The 16662-nt window shown below is 36.1% G+C and overlaps 4 protein-coding genes across 4 annotated transcripts; 1 reads left to right on the top strand and 3 right to left on the bottom strand.

Moving 5' to 3' along the window:
• LOTGIDRAFT_166153 (hypothetical protein) lies at positions 1-741 on the bottom strand (the record flags this gene model as incomplete). Its single annotated transcript, XM_009063208.1, has 2 exons — positions 1-300; positions 619-741. The coding sequence occupies 2 exons, from the start codon at positions 739-741 to the stop codon at positions 1-3; spliced, it is 423 nt and encodes a 140-aa protein (XP_009061456.1).
• A 1145-nt stretch (positions 742-1886) lies between these two features.
• Positions 1887-9648, bottom strand: LOTGIDRAFT_166152 (hypothetical protein; the record flags this gene model as incomplete). Its single annotated transcript, XM_009063207.1, has 12 exons — positions 1887-2644; positions 2786-3031; positions 3369-3590; positions 4065-4304; positions 4757-4957; positions 5269-5442; positions 5903-6073; positions 6528-6752; positions 7183-7359; positions 7892-8074; positions 8804-9022; positions 9546-9648. 12 exons carry the CDS (start codon positions 9646-9648, stop codon positions 1887-1889), a joined length of 2919 nt encoding a protein of 972 aa, XP_009061455.1.
• A 1974-nt stretch (positions 9649-11622) lies between these two features.
• Positions 11623-15092, bottom strand: LOTGIDRAFT_166151 (hypothetical protein; the record flags this gene model as incomplete). Its single annotated transcript, XM_009063206.1, has 5 exons — positions 11623-13001; positions 13270-13393; positions 13861-14041; positions 14507-14612; positions 14975-15092. 5 exons carry the CDS (start codon positions 15090-15092, stop codon positions 11623-11625), a joined length of 1908 nt encoding a protein of 635 aa, XP_009061454.1.
• Positions 15093-15693: 601 nt separating this feature from the next.
• Positions 15694-16119, top strand: LOTGIDRAFT_127112 (hypothetical protein; the record flags this gene model as incomplete). Its single annotated transcript, XM_009063205.1, has 1 exon — positions 15694-16119. The coding sequence occupies one exon, from the start codon at positions 15694-15696 to the stop codon at positions 16117-16119; it is 426 nt and encodes a 141-aa protein (XP_009061453.1).
• Between the last annotated feature and the right edge of the window lie 543 nt (positions 16120-16662).

Raw genomic sequence — 16662 nt, 5'->3', positions numbered from 1 at the left:
TTAACAAAATGTACATTTTTTACCATTCTTCAGTATTGTCACAAGTTTAAAAGGTGCAGCACATTGGGTTAAAACTTTCTGGATTTGACTAAATGACTTGGATTTCTTTAATTTCGTCTGTACATCGGTGGTATTCAAAAAGTCATGTAAACGTTTCTTTATCTGTCTATGTTTTTCATACAGAGCAGAATCTTTTTTCTTCAGAGCAGCTTGTTTTACAGAGAGGTCGTGCATTTTCTTTGATAGGTGTGCTTTCTTGTCATGGCTATCTTCCATATATGTTGTAGCATTCTTAATGTGCTGAAAGGATAAATAATGTATTTAGAGGAAGAACACATTCAAATTTCCCAATAGTAATTGGCCCTTTTTTTGTAGGTGATACAGCAGACAACCACCATTGATCTAACTGTATTACTTCTGTCATTTGCACTTTCAGTCCAATGCTATTTACTACTTGTGATAGAATGATATTTTTCCCTTTCGGTCGATCCTTTCTCTAATGAATTTCATAGTTGGACCTTACCAGAAATAAGCGACTTGTTACTTGTTACTGATCACTTTTTGGCTCTAAATTAAATAAATATAACTATAAAGGGAAAACCTCTTAAAAATACTTACCACTATTTTAATATAAGGAACAATGTCTTCAAAAGAATATTCCAAGATGTCGGTATCGGTGTATTCTAGGCTTTCACAACCATCCGCGGGTGTACGGGGAGACAACTGATGAGAACTAGCCATTTTTAATAGTAAGATGGAATAGTAAGAAGTAATAGTAATAGCTGATAACGTTATAATGAGTGATGATCAACCCATCCATATATATAGTATCCTTTCCAATTGTCGCTTTCTTTGATTTCTTGATTGATTTTGATTAGTTATGATTGCGATTAGAAGATTAAGTTAGGATTAATCGGAATGGATAATGGATTAAAAGATCAATGAAAGTCATCAATTGACCATGGCGGCAAGATTAAGGCGAAGCCAATGCAGTTTATACACCACTATAACATCGAACAGATAGAAATATTTGAATATTAACTTTACATTACGCTTAATTGATTTGGATATTTACCGTTGTACAAGATGAAGCCATATCATCTGAATAGGCTATTGAAATCCAAGTTCCAACTCAATGCATTTTGTTGAAAAATCTGGCATTCTTTCTTAAATATTTTGTTTAAGCAGTGTCTAAAGCCTATAGTAAATTATCCCAGTTCGGTTACTTTTAGTCCGATAAAATGGAGCAAGAGTAATAATCGTGTGAATTGCAGTACAATACGAGCGCCTAAATGCAAAACCAAGATACCCTTAGTTTAGAAGCATTTATCCAATAGACGCTGTATATTAATCAAAGGTCAAATTTAAATGACCTATGCAAATCCAATCATGTCAATTTTAAAATTTTGGAGTGTATGTATTTCAGAAGATGTGTGAGATATATAAGAAGAAAGTAAATTAAAAGATATATATATGTAATGGTTTATAAAGGATTCAACATAAAAAAGGTTAGAAAACATTTTCAAAACCCCTTTATTGCCGTTTTCTTATAATCCAAAAAAAGGTTTAAATACACTTTCATTTTTCATGTACAATACTTAATACAAAAATTGACTTTTGTCGTTATAAATCCATTTGGGAACCACAAATGAGGTTTTTTTTTTTTGCGATATTTTAGCCCATATGAATTATTTGTCGTAATTACTACAATGGGGTTATCGCAAGCGAAAGGCTGAATAATTTGCTTAAAAATCGAAAAGCGTTCGTACAGTCGATTATTGGGTTTAATCCTTCGCTGACGTAATGATATATTCTCTAAGAGAACTCATAATGCCCCCGGTGGTACTCGATGATTCCTTGTTACCTAGAAATTAGGGATCTAGAGGTCACGTTTTGAGTATTCTAATAACTTGATTATATACTAAATAAACATCACTAGAAGCTAAATATAGAAACACACAGATAATAACCGTAACACCAACACCACCAGTTGCAATTGCCAACGGTCTGTTGTCTCGGATACAATTCTTCTTCCTATAAGTACTTGATAAGTTCCGTTTATCCAAGTGCAACAATTCAAAAAGTCGAAGCTTGTACACTTTTATTTTAGCTTCATCCCAAAATGGATTATTGTTACACAAGCACGGGCATCGTGAAATTGTGACATTGGTTAGAAAACTGGACGCTGATGTTACCAAAGGACTGCTTTCTGAAACTGAATCAGTCAATGGGAAAGCACTTGGTTGAAGAGTTGTGCTATCTTGGGAGCTTGGTTCTAGAATAGTGTCTGTGTTTAGCTGATGAGTACTTGCCACAGAGGATGTAGTGATGTAATAACTCAAAGCATCAGTGATGGAAAGCAACTCAATTGTAGTGCTTGGTTGAATATCTATTAAAGTGCTAGATTGAATTTCACTCAAAGAGTCCGACAGTGAAACATCCGTGCTTTCTTGAAGATTGTCGGAGGATGTTTCGAACATAGATATCGCTTCTGAAAGTAAGGTTTGGTCTGTAAATGTGAAGGACGTCATGTCCGAGGAATCAATGGTCAATACTGAGGGACTTGCAGAGGATAACGCAACAGTAGTTTCAAAGAAGCTGCTTATAGATGATTCTGTATTTTCCACTGCAAGAGCACCAGGATCTGAAATGAAACACCAGATTTATAAAAACAAGTAGCAGTTTCTACTTCTCCCAAATTTCTTACATTTCTGAAGATGTAGATATAGCATAATTCATCTTTTTATGCTAAAAGTTTTATAAATGATATTGGCAATCAACATACCACATATGAAGTCAAGAAACGTAAGTTGTAAATTGTGGCGAATACAAAACAGTCTGATGATGGGCATACCAGACCATGGACAGAAACTGTTGAGTATAGTTCCTCTGTAATCCAAATGTATATGCAGTGGATTCCATGGTGCCATAAACGGGAAAGGTGACCAGTGCATACATGTCTGCAGCTCGTTCTCATAATCAAAACCAGTGCTATTCTCACTTACAGTAATTGTTGGAGGAACTGTTTTTGCTGAAATATATGTCAACAGATAAGAGCAATGTATACGTACAATCGTTTGTTTGTACAATTACTTTATAGTCCTTAAGAAACGAGGTACACATTCCGACTACATAAGTCTGGCTGTCCACGCCCCAACCAAAAGTGGGACCCACCTCCAGTAAAAGAATGCAGGAAAGCATTATGTTAAAACAAAGTTTTAGTTAAAGATCTTCAAGTTGAGCCACTGTCTGACTTGTTGGACACCATAGTTTCGAATGCGCCCCATGAATATGAAAAAGTTAGAATAAATATTTCCATAATAGAGATGGCGATTTTTTTCAAAATCCTTGGTTAATTTGTCACTTACGACAATCTGGTATAAGACAGAACTCGTAGGTATTGGTTGCTAAATCTGTTATACACCATGGTTGTGTTTGGTCTTTGTAGGTATTTTGACAATGTTGAACATTACCAGAAAAATCATGTCGAAACCTCGATTTTCTCCACATCTCACAAGTCTTATTAGACACAGCAAACGATACTTCGCCATCATATTGAAAGCCGTCGGTGGTAGTCTTACAGAAGCTTGCTGAAAAGTTGAATCAGTCATGTTTGTATACGTTCAGAGATTATTTCTCGCTATAAAATTATTATAAGTAAAGAAAATGCCATCTTCTTTGAAATGCAATCCATTGATAGTGACATTGGCGCAAGTAGCGTACTATGAAGTTGTTCAGCGTCATATACATCTTTCAGAAGCTACCGAGAGTTGCTGAATGATGTTGATGATGCTAAGGGAAATAATGATGCAATAGTGTACTTTTTTTTCAAGTTGTTCATTAAAAAACTTCTGATTATAATTAATACTGTATATTCAGTAGTCACCCTTGTTCCGGTACTACAAAGTCAAGGCCGACAAATTGCTGCTCTTCGTAAGTATCCAAAACAGCTTGAGCTGGAGGCGGATGTTCCCTGCCATTCTATCAAACTATATACCAATTAGTTCAACCAACCAACCAACCAACCAAATGCCTTTGTCCAATTTATTCTTAAGGATACTTACAGCATTCAAAAACAGGACATAATTCCCACTCTGTTTGAGATACTAAACACCAAGGTCTTTCTTTCTCGAATGTTTGGGGATTTCTACAGTGATTCGCCACATTACTTGCGACCACATCAGGAAAAAGCCACGCGGTAAAGGAGGAGTTTATCAACCAAGGTAAACAAGTTTTACCAAAAACTGTGACTGTTTGATAACCTTTGTAATCCCTTCCTTGGGAGTCCATGGAGCAATCCAGAACTGAAAAATAAGTCTCTATCGGTAACGAAATCAGTCAATGTAACAGAAAGATAGATTGCAAGCAATACACAACAAACCACTAGATCTAAATTATTTTAGCGTCTTTGAGTAGAGATCCTGTCTTGCCACTTTGGCGTTTCTATGGCGAGGGAAGAGGGGGACTGGTGTAGTTGGCCTTTAAGCCCTGCTCTGAAATTGCTTATCATTTTACACAGTGAAAAACGGCCTGTGACACCTTCGACAATTCAGCTACCCCACTATGATCAAATGGAGCACAACCGTCTATGATTTTGCGACAGGTGGACACGCTTCGAATAGTAAAAACTTGGAAAATAGTTCTATATTAGAAAAATATCTGATCATCCTTTTTTTTCCTTTCCATGCAGTGGTTGATTTGCTTCAATGCACTTTGAAGTCAATAATGTCATTATGAAATATTTAAGATTACTCACCGCCTTGATGTAGCATTCCATGAACTTTGACATCACAGATATGAATAGGCCATGCTGCAGTCATATTAATGTATTTACCAACAGGTCCCTGTGGGCAGTCAAAGAGAGTTACACCATCACGAGGATATTCAGGTTGACAATACCTTGTACCACCATTGTCGTCGGATATTTTGATATAATGAGCTATGTTCATACCGTTAACTGAAAGACAAAAATATCTCCAAGGTTCGAAGCTTCAGGATGGACAAGCTCCCCGAACAATGGGTTGTCCTAATCAAAAGAATTCTGAATTCCACTTCTGCAACTAAACACCTTACACCATTGCCCCTCGGGATGTAGTGCAACAAACAATCAATCCTGGCTATGGGCCTCCACCATTTGAATGAAGAACGGATGCGAAATTACACCACACTGACGTACTAATGGAACTTTAAATTCAGCTAACAGGATCGTTGCTGTATCAGAGCATGGAAATGGATATTACTTGTTATAAAGAATTATTATATGCCTACCTCCAAATGTTACAGATATACTGGATATTGAATAAAGTGCCAACAGATCGATTTGCCAATTAGGGTTATTTATGCCATTATTCAAACCGGTATAACATGTTGATATATCATTATCTAATGCCGCTTCTCCATCAACGTTCATAGCAACTGCATTCTCTGCTATATTACTTTCCACTGAAACAGTGTGGGTAAACAAACAAGATTACCAGCCATTAGATTATTATGTATAGTGACGTAGCGAGGATTTCATTTACAAGGGCGACCATCCGAGCGCCCCGGCGTCATGCGCAGATTTTATACTAGAGGGCCATTAAATTACACCACCGAGGGGAGTGCATAGGGAGTATTTACGTTACATTTCTATTCAGGATTCAACTTTACCAAAATTTCGCGGACCGCTCACTTGAAGATATACATGAAACTCTTTTTGTTGGTGAAAGAAGCCGATATTGATTATATTCTTTACGATCGCTTAGATATTAAGACCAATAATGTTTTCAAAAATATCAACTTGTTACTTTTGATATGATTCTTTTATTTGACCAAAATGCCTTCCAGTTCTCGAAAAGATTGCAATCAATTCCACCCTTTCACCAACGATAATGTCCCCAATGTATGTGGAATGGATACTTACATGTACATTCTAAACTCGATTGCGACCATTGTGTTAGGTGACAGACGATAGAATTAGAACCAGACTTGGCATGCCACGGTGACACGCACGAGATTGTAGCTATACTGTTTTCCCCTGTTGTGGTATACGATGCTTCTTGACCGGGTTGTGTGGGCGGTTTACCACAATCACCTGCAAAACAACAAGAAATACAGAGAAGAAAAGGATGAAAACAAATTCTGAAATTAAGAAGATCAACAGGGTTGTTGTTGGATAAACAATGCATTCTCATTTCAAAATTTCCTCATATGAAAAGATCATTGCTTCCAATGTAATGCCAAACAATAGTTTTGGATTTCAAGTTTCGTTTTACAGTTCAGATCGTTACTATGCCTACTTGTTTTTTTGTTCATTCCATGAACCCCTAAACTCTCGGTATCACTGGATAAATAGTATTTGGGCCTTTTTTACCTTTAATGAACCACAAGTTTCACCTCTCTTCATAAAATACTTTCTATTGATGTATTCTCTAGCGTACAATCCAATCAAATCACTGCATTTATAAACTTTCTGTCATACCAGAAAGGTGGCAATGACAGTCAAAGTATTAGACGAAGTTTAATTGACATTGTTAAGATGGACTTACCATAATAATTTGTAGCTGTTACTTTCATTTCACAAAACGACATCTGCATGGGAGACAATAACTTAGCCGCTACGTATAGTATGTCTCCCGGAGCCCTGGTGCTGTAAGTAGGGTTACAGTGCAAAGTAGTTGGTGTCCAAGGCGGAATTGATGTTAACGATATCTTACATGTTGATAATATATTATTATTGGAATTTAACACTGATACATTCACCAATGGTAGTTCTGAAAAGGACATATAAAAAATATTATGCAAATTTGCAAAAGAGGAATACCAAATTCGGGTTATTGTCGTAGGAAATGTACAAAATTGTGAGCCCCCTCACTCTGTGGGCTTCTGTGATCACCAGCGTGCATCCTCAAAATATTAAAAGATTAATTACATCTGCGTTGCGATAGGAATTTAGGATCACTTTTTTTATTCGGAACCATACACAACTGGTGATCGTTATGTTTTGAAGGCAACCTTACTTTATATATGTCTGCGATCACTAACTATAAAACTGATTAGTTGTATGTGCGTTGCGATAGGAACGTACGATAACTATTTTTATTCGGGACCATACGCAACTGATGATTGCAGAAAAGCTACTTCAAGGGGAGATTTTGACGAACCAGCTCACGTGTGCTTCTGATATGTATTTGCAATACTCACCGTTTCCAATGATAATTTCCAATTTAATGACGTTCACTACCTGACCAAGGTCTATTTCAATCAAATGGTGATCTGATATTACAGTGTTACACGTTGAGTCCGACCCGTCCACCAGATAACTGGCAGAATTACCATTGTGAAGAGCTGGTTTATTGAGTGCTAAATTAGCAGAGCTTGCTGAAATTGATAAACTAGTTTTATCAGAAAGATACTGATTTCTCAAGATCGCCCTACATCACTGGCTTTCAATTTATGTCAATAAAAAAATTTAATTATTATTAATTGATTACATCGAACAAATGGCGGCTGTGAATTCTTATCTCGGTCGGCGTGTGCAAGTCAAATAACCTTGAAGAAGTCATCTTCACTCAATTTCCTTCCTTACGACCCAGCAGTAATGGGTACGGATAATCCGGGAAAGATCAACGGTAAGAGGTATGGTCAAGGATCAGCTGGGATATAAAATCCTTAATTGTCAGCTTACTTGTTATCCTTGTAAAATATAGTTGTTTCTTTCCTTCTTTCTTCCACATTTACTAAATGGATTGGTTGCATATGTGGTCTGTCATTCGACAAACATACACAAGGAACATCAATGTCAGTATTGAAACATATAATTAACATTGATGTTTAGCATGTTGACGTTCATACAGTCGTTACCACGAGTATAAAACTCAGTTACAGATCAAATAAGAAAGTCCACACTTACTATCATAGCACATGAATTGCGTATGAGTCCATTGTTTGGTTTCTTCATCACATTGAACATCTGGTGAGTTGGAGCCAAACTCTTCATGTGGAAAATCACAGTCGTAACTTATTGTAGACCCTTGTAACGTTGATCCGAGTGAATATAGGGTTCCAGGAATTGTTCGTGGTGCACCACAATCATCTATAATTTCAATAATATTGCTTACGTAAATGTGCCTTTCAATAATAAGTCTTGGAATGGAGGATGAAACCGGATGTATGGAGCATTTATCTGAAACGTGTGCTGCATTGTTTGTCTAGACGATTCTGTGTTTTGATGCTTATCTGTATTTGTTCTTTGGTTCCTCTTACTTCGTAGACAAAAACCGAGTTTTATATCAATCACACGGGATCGTTTACAATTAAGTTGTTTTTATCTTAGTCCATTTTAGCCGAACTGGACGATTGCATGTTATTAAGGAAATGTTAATTGCTCAGATACTCGTTTAAAATAACGTTTAATTCTGTTTCACAGGACAGTTTTGTGCAAGATGCAATGTGCTAGATGTCGAGTATTAACTTTGAAATTACTGAAACAGGGTTACAAACTTCCAATATCATATAGGAAATATTACAGTCGTTATGCAGAACTCCTTGATAAATACAATAAACCTATTTCTTGCATTTTGACTGATTTGTTTGGTCAGGCATGAATTGATCTGGTTGTATAGCCTGGTTTTGACTACTATAATTGTGGCTAGCGCGAAACAGACCATGCTTATACTCTTTTCGAAAAACCCGATGGTACTTCTCTTTGGAGGAGTTCATTATTTTATAGCTTTTACTCTCGATTTTGCCATTCTTTGGACGAGATTTTTGATGGACGGATTTTTATTATAAGCATCACTAAATACATATTACAATTACTTACATACACACTTGGGTTCATCTCCATCATATATATCTTCTTCACAACATCTATATAAATCACCACTGACTAATACATGGTGAGGATAACAGGAATAGCTGACATCACCACCTTGCCATTGACCTTGACGGATTGCATTAGGAACAGGTGGTGGTTCTTCACAATTCGAACGGATTCCCGGAACGGAGAACAACACACAGGCAATCACAAGACTGCCATAATCTGAAACTTGATCATCATCATCATCATCATCATCATCATCATCAATATTTTATTATTAGTATTATTATCATTGCCATGTTGAAGTTGACAAAAAATGAAAAATGAAATCGACCCCTGAGCCTTCTATCTTATATCAAAATATAAAGGGATTGTAAAGAGGTTTTCTAAAAAAAATTATTGTGTATCGGGGACAATGATAGCATCAGTTTGCAAATATCAATTTGCAATCAGACGTCCGCGGTTCCTGCAATTCCACTAAAACTAAATGTTTGATGACGTCACTAATCGCAAAATATGCTTTATCACATAGAGCCCTTCACGATTAGTGACGACATAAAACACTTAGTTGATGCTATCAGTGTTCCCGATACACATAATTTTTTGAGAAAAACCTCTTTACAACCCCTATAGCAAAAGTAATATTCTCAAAACCTATATGACGCATTTTAAAAATTGACAAAGAAAATTTATCTCTTCTGAAAAATCCGTTCTCATAAAATAAGAAACCAGACGATATACTTACTTATTGGCAATTCACCGCGTATCACATAGACACAAGTCCATATTATTACAGAGAACTTTACCAACGTATTATATAGTCGTCCAGAGCAAGCCCGTGTAGCCATCCTTTGTGGAAGCCTTCCCGTGTCGATGATTGTTTTGTTTGAAATGTTTCCAGTACGACCCATTAAGATCACATTGGAGTTTTAATTTTCATATTTTAATGGACTTTAGTAATCCGAATAATTCTGACTAGTTTCCCCCATCATTTCTTCTTGGTATTGAAGAAACCACGTTATTTAATGGTTACCTGGAGTATACCAGGAACAATTATAGCTCAGATACAGATATTGAACGACCAGCATTGTCTCTGCATGATGAATCTTAATAGGAACAGAACATCTATTACATTTCTTTTTGGTTCAATTACAATTTTGGAACCCAGTTCATATTTGAAGAAAATGTGTTTTTTAACCATTTTTTTTTAATCATCATCAATTCTGGTGTGTACATAAACATATGCATATAATCCTAAAGTGTATTGGAGTACCTTAAAAATTTGCCCAATTTTGAGTCGATTTTCAAATAAAATTTTAACTGGAAAAACTACTCTATTACATGATGTGTCATACGATTAGATTAAAAACAGTCTATTACAAATTCAGATGATGGAAGGAGCATTCTGTATAAGATCTGTATAGTCGGATTATCAAGTGTGGTTTCGAGCGACTAAAGGATTATAATTTGAAAGAATAATCTTAAGAGAAAACAGTCTTTAAAGAATGGAATTGATGAGTATAACAATTGTTATTATTGTTTTATCTTAAAGCATCAATATAGACATTACAATGGTCAGCTAAACATTTATTGTTTAAAAATATAGAGTGTTTTAAAGTCTTAATGGTCTCGCTCTTCGCTCTATATCAATTCATGGCCTTTCATATTCTTTTTTTCTTAATAAAAAAGGTTGAAAACCGTTGATTAACAGGGTAAAGGATCAACCAGAGTTTGTTGAGTGATAATGCTTTTACAAGACGGTTGTTATGAACCCAAATTTTTGTTATAAATTTTGAGCTCCAAAAAATGTACGATCATAAATTCAAGATGTTTTTCTGGTGATGGTTGTCGTTCCGACTAATGTAATAGTGTAAACAAAGCTATCGTTGGACTTATGTTAACTTGCCTGGCAAACGATCTTATTCAATAAAGTCAAGCAGAATATTTCCATTCTTTTCATACCATCTTAATTCTATTAGTCATTCATACTGGAACTTATTTAAAAGATAATAGAAAAAGCAGATAAAGTCAAGATAAAATTTGCCAAGTCATTCACTGATTAACATAGATAAATTTATACTCTTTGATGGTTTGGCTCACACACAATTCAGACGTCCGATGTGTAAAGGTGGACTCAGGTCGACCTGGCAAATGTAATCACCCTAATTGGAAGACAACTGAAACACCATTGTTGTCGCTTGTTCCTCAAACTCTATAGAATCTGACGAACGACTCGTGTGGTCGGGATCTTTGACCATTAAGTTGATTGCAGCTGTTTGTATTTGGTCAAATTTTCGAAATGTGCTTTTGCTGATGTCGTCTTGAACGGATGCGATGAGATGCCTTGCAATGCCAGTCAATCTTATCTGATGCGCTTTGGTTTTTATGAGAATATCTGACATTTATTTTATACCAGGCCAGATTATAATCTCTATTTGCATCATTTGCATCTCGTGGTTCCTATGATTCTTACATCTCTTTCAGATTATATTATATCAATTATACAAAGACAAATGAAAACCCCCAATAAATCACTTCAAACCCATGACTCTTTCTTACCCCTTTTCTACATTGTGAAAGTCTTGGTAAACTCGAGCCCACCTAAGCAAACTAAAGGGTCAATATTTCGTCTGAACCCTTTGTACAATAGAAATGATGCCTGAATGCATTGCTAATACAACAAATTGTTGCAAGATACCCACCCGTCCCCTATCCAAAGTTGTTAACCATGCCAGTACAATGCTTCAAGGGGCTCAAAATTCTAATCATCGATGATAGAAGAAGCAGTCATAAAAAAATATTTTGAAACGTTTATTATGTAGTTAACTTCGTGACAATCGGTAGCGGGGTCTGTCTGGTTCGTAATATTCATAGCGTCTCTCTCGAGGACGTTGAACATTCAATTCGAAATCAGAGTAATACCTTCTTCGGGGTCTCCTTCTTCGATCATTGTTGAGGACTGAATCCATAACATCTATCAAACTCGTGGTTCTTGCTAATGGTCTATTGTAGCAATTTGGATAATCTCCCCGCCTTCTATATCGATCATCATACACATCTCGATATAGGTATGGATCATAATATCTTGGATTTGGATCATAATATCTTGGATCATCCACCGGATAATCGTCGTATGATGGCCACCAAGGCGGTGGATAATAATGCCTATCGTCAACCCAATCACTAAATCCGAGAGGAACCGGTCTCGGCATATCGGGAGGCCATATTTCATAAATAACATTGTTTCCATATCCGTTTGAAAGAGTTGGGTAACTTTGAGCTCTTGGTAGTGGGCTGATGTTATAAGTGGGAACCGGGCGGTTTACATGCATAGGGTTCACGGGCTGTGGTGGATTCATTATTACCGGCTGCGGCATTACTCTTCGTTGAACACCAGCTGGTGAAGATACCGATGCTAGTTGCGGAAAACCAGTGTTGACAAATTGTACAGGTTGTGTGACTGGGCTGTGTCTTGAAACTTGGATAGGCTTATTGACGTTTGGAGGCAGAGTACCATCATTGGTTTGTAAAGGCTGAGCCCTGGCATCAGCATGGAATATCATGTTTCCAACACTAAATTGACCGGTTTGGCTACTGAGAGGATTTTGTTGTGGATATATACTAGTATTACTTAGGTAAGGCTGAATTCCTATATTACTTTGAATTGAATTAGACCTTTGGATGGGTTGATTAGTAGGTTGATTTACAACAATAGGCTGACTTCCAAAATTACTGTTCTGTGCAGGTTGATTTACAAAATAATGTTGGGTTTGGACAGGAGGGTTAAGGTTAGGATCTTGGTTGACAAATTGAAGTGGTTGACTAACGAGTTGATACGCTTGGTTTGAGTTATTAGTCTGTATAAGGTAATTTGTAGGTGGCAGACAAGGATATCCTACTCCAGCAATTTGTTGCGATTGGAGCCGCTTAAACCAGGATTTACCCACTTTGGAGATAATGGGATAATTCTTGTTATTACTTTTAACTACTGGCCATAGTATTGGACGGGTAGGATCTACTGCAGCTAGTCGCTTTATGGTGTCGGGTTCTTTCGATTTGTTTGCCTTGATCTGTTCTCGAATGACACAAAAGAGGATGGCAGTAAAGACAATCAAAAGAACAAACAAAACGATGGCAATTATCAGATATGGAAGATAACTCCAGGATTTTTCCTCAGTGGTTCCGGTTTGTTTTTCCATATCTACAAATAAGAACATTTTATATTAACATTTGTCAATAGTAAAAGGGGAAAATATCCGACGATCCTAACTGGAATACGAAATTCAAAATCCAATACATTGGTTGCTGCTAATGCACTTTTCATATTCACGAGGAAGTATATCAATCATAAATGAGGAAGTTTTCAAAGCAAAATAATGGTTTCTTGAATGGCAACAGTGGCAAGCATATTTTTTCTCTTCGAGATAGACTAGGAGTGTGTTGTATGAAAACTGACGAAGCTAACTTACTGGCAACCACTGGTAGTATAGGAGGGAGCCAAATTCTCTTTAATGTCAAGTTTGGTGTCCTTCCATCTATCTTCAATATATCGCCTTTCTTTGCTGCTTTTATGTCAATGGGTAATGGGCATAACTGAAATTAATCAGAAAATTGATGAACACATCAGATAAACACACCAATAATGTAAAAAGCAGATAAATAAATCAGTGATCAGATAAATGCATCTAGTGATGATACATTAGATAAATAAATCAGTGATGATACATCCGATAAATGCATCTAGTGATGATATATTAGATAAATGCATCCACTGGTGATATATTAGATAAATGCATCCACTGATGATACATCAGATAAATGCATCATTGGTTAAGAATAAGATACAGCAGCGAAGATATATAAGGTAAATACATCAGTGATGATTAAACGGACCAATGCATTAGTGATTATAAACATCCATGAAGATATATCAGATAAAGATACTGGTGATGATAAATCAGCGAAGATACATCAGATATGTTACAGTAAGATAAATGCAGTTGTGATAATGCGTCAGATAAAGACCCTAGTGATGATACATCAGATAACATATTACTTACTTGTGAATATTGTAATGACTTTTTACATATGATAACTTTACAAAATATAGATACACTATCATGTTGCAGTAACCATATTTTCGGGATTTTGAATTCGGCAGTTTCTGCCAAAAATCTCCCGGATTCGACCTCGTTAATTTCTACTGGGTTGAAAACATTTGTAAATCGAATATTTCCACACCTACAATTATATTCATAGAATTATTATACCAATTTAATAACAAACTTGAATGAATCAAAATGATGACCATATAGGGGATCTGTCTGCAATACAGCTTAAGTAATGATACAGCATCATTTGACACTTATTTGCGTCCGTTATGTAGATAAGTTTTCAGAGAATTAACAATAACAGAATGTACAAGGCCAAAAAATGTAAAAATAAATCCCTCTCTGTGGAAAAATAAATTGAAGTATTTTTGCCCTTAGATTTGCATTTATACGGAAGACACACAAAGTGGGGAATCTAATCCGTCCATCGTTTACTTGCAAGTTTATGAACAGCGTATACACGAGGGCAGGGGTCGTAATAGTAGTAAATTAGTAGTGGTTACAAGGGACCTGAATGGACCATCCGAGGTCACTCTTGTCAAAATACGAGAGCCTCATATACCCTCATGTTGATAACGAAAAGAACAATATTTACCCATTATTAATGAGGTACGCTAGGTTTTCCTCAGATGAACTACTAAACATACATTCTTTTACTATGGGTGAATTGAAAGATGAAGCTAAAAATACAAACAACGTGGCTGAAAGAATATATTAATTTAATTAGTAATTTGCATTACTAACTTATCGTAATATATGCTGGACCTTAAGTCCGTTACAATTATATGAAACGCCACAGCAGCCACGACAATTGATTTTCTGATTTCTTTATAACAATAATCCAGTCGCAGAGTGGTGTTCCAGTACAGAGCATTTCCTGCCTAGATAGCGACAACCGTCTCAATGCTTATTCTAAGGGATCTTTTGTACACGAGATCTTATCGATAATAGGTTGAGAAAAGACCTAGGAGACTAGCATAATCTGAGGTTCTTCACCATTCTCTAGGAATCTTTGAATGCGAATGATATAATTACTACCGTACTCGGTTTAATACACTATTACCTAAGAGGGTTGGGAAAGTAATTCTCAGACGGAAAACATGATCGGGATAAAGAACAGTCACCGGCTCTCCATTTTTATCCAATACTTCAACAGTAACATTTGCTTGTCCGTCTATCATATCTGATAAAACGTTGATGATTGTGTCTTTAATTTTAGCTTCGTTTTGTAAACTGTTAAAAATAAAGGAATAGATGTTATCGCGGTGATCCTAGGTGATAAATTATGTAAAATAAGATTTTGAAACAATATATACTCGGTAGCTTCCTGGGCAAATGAAAGATGTCAATTCATTGCTACCAAGTAAAAAAACATTTCGATAAGAATAAAAATCCAGAAAAAAATATACGTAGGGCTGTAATTACATTTGAGCTTCCATTGACAGTCGGTTCACTGTCGACAACTGCAGGTACGGTTTGTATTATTTTGTAAAGGGACGCTTATTCATTTATGAGTCAGCTAAAATGATGTATTGAGGCACTGAATCGTCAATTTTATTCTAACACACATATAATAGAGGTCAAAAGGTTCGAAATTATAGATAAAAAAAACAAAGACCAGAAAACATGTCGCATTCCCACGTTTAACTTCGAAACAGATAAGAATTTTATAATAAATTAACCTTTAAGCTATTTTTTGCTCAGTTAGAAACCAAATTTTCGCTCATCATGATCGGATTAAGTTTTGTGCTCTTTGTCTGTGCCACGTCAGGCGTATTATCTATGCCATTCCATGCTTCATGTAAAGTGGATTGGGAAGTAGCTGGTCAATGCGCAGATGTTAAAACCAAAATAACAGACCAAATCAAGGCATTGAATGGACCTGCCGGATGTGCTAATGGTGGTGAGAAATGTCTGTACAGTCTGGTTTCCGACTCCGGAATGAAAGTCACAGCTACCCACGAAACACCAAAGAAACATTACAAGGATGACTTGACCTTCTCTTTCACCCAGAGTAGCAACGTATGTAAAGTTCATGGGTTCAGTACTTCAGAAACTTGGTATGCTGTTTTGGATCATAGCACCAACTACTGTAATTTGAGAAATCTTATCACCGGATCTGGTCTTCAATCAACAGCCAACTTTAAAGAAACTACCAGCGATTCTGTTTGTACACAATATAGCTCTGCTGATTGTTCAAAATATTAGAATTTCACCATCTGCTGTTTTTGTTTTTTTTATTCAATTTGCAGTACGTAAGTTGAGTTTTGGCCCTGAAGGTGTATAGTTATCTTACAATTACCTTTGTTAGATGATAGTTTGCATATACGTTAGAAAGAATTGCCGGAATTTCGGAAAATTTGGATCAATTGTTGCTGCATCCAGTTGTTGTTTTTTTAATGACTGTGGACTAAACCGATATGGGCTTTTGTTCTGAAAGGTATTTGTGTAGCAAGATTGGGTTCTATCAACTTAAGGCAAATAAGTTGATGACTATATTCCTGCTAGAGATGTATCAGCTTTTGGTTATATTCACATGAATTTCCTTAGCAGATCCCTGAAGTTCTAATACCACCTTTCCAAGCTCTGTGGGATGCTAAACTTTTACATTAAAGCGCAACAAACTCGTCTTGACAAATTTTACAGAATTTTAACCTTGAATATTACACTGATAGACAATGTCATTGGTCGATGTTGCCAGCTCCAGATTAAGTAAAGTAAACCAGGTCAAGGAATGTATTCTAATCAGGA

The sequence above is a fragment of the Lottia gigantea genome (assembly GCF_000327385.1).
Source record: "Lottia gigantea unplaced genomic scaffold LOTGIsca_56, whole genome shotgun sequence".
NCBI classification, from domain to species: Eukaryota; Metazoa; Mollusca; class Gastropoda; family Lottiidae; genus Lottia; species Lottia gigantea.
Note: the sequence above shows the minus strand (reverse complement) of the source record. Positions and strands in the feature narration are given on the sequence as shown.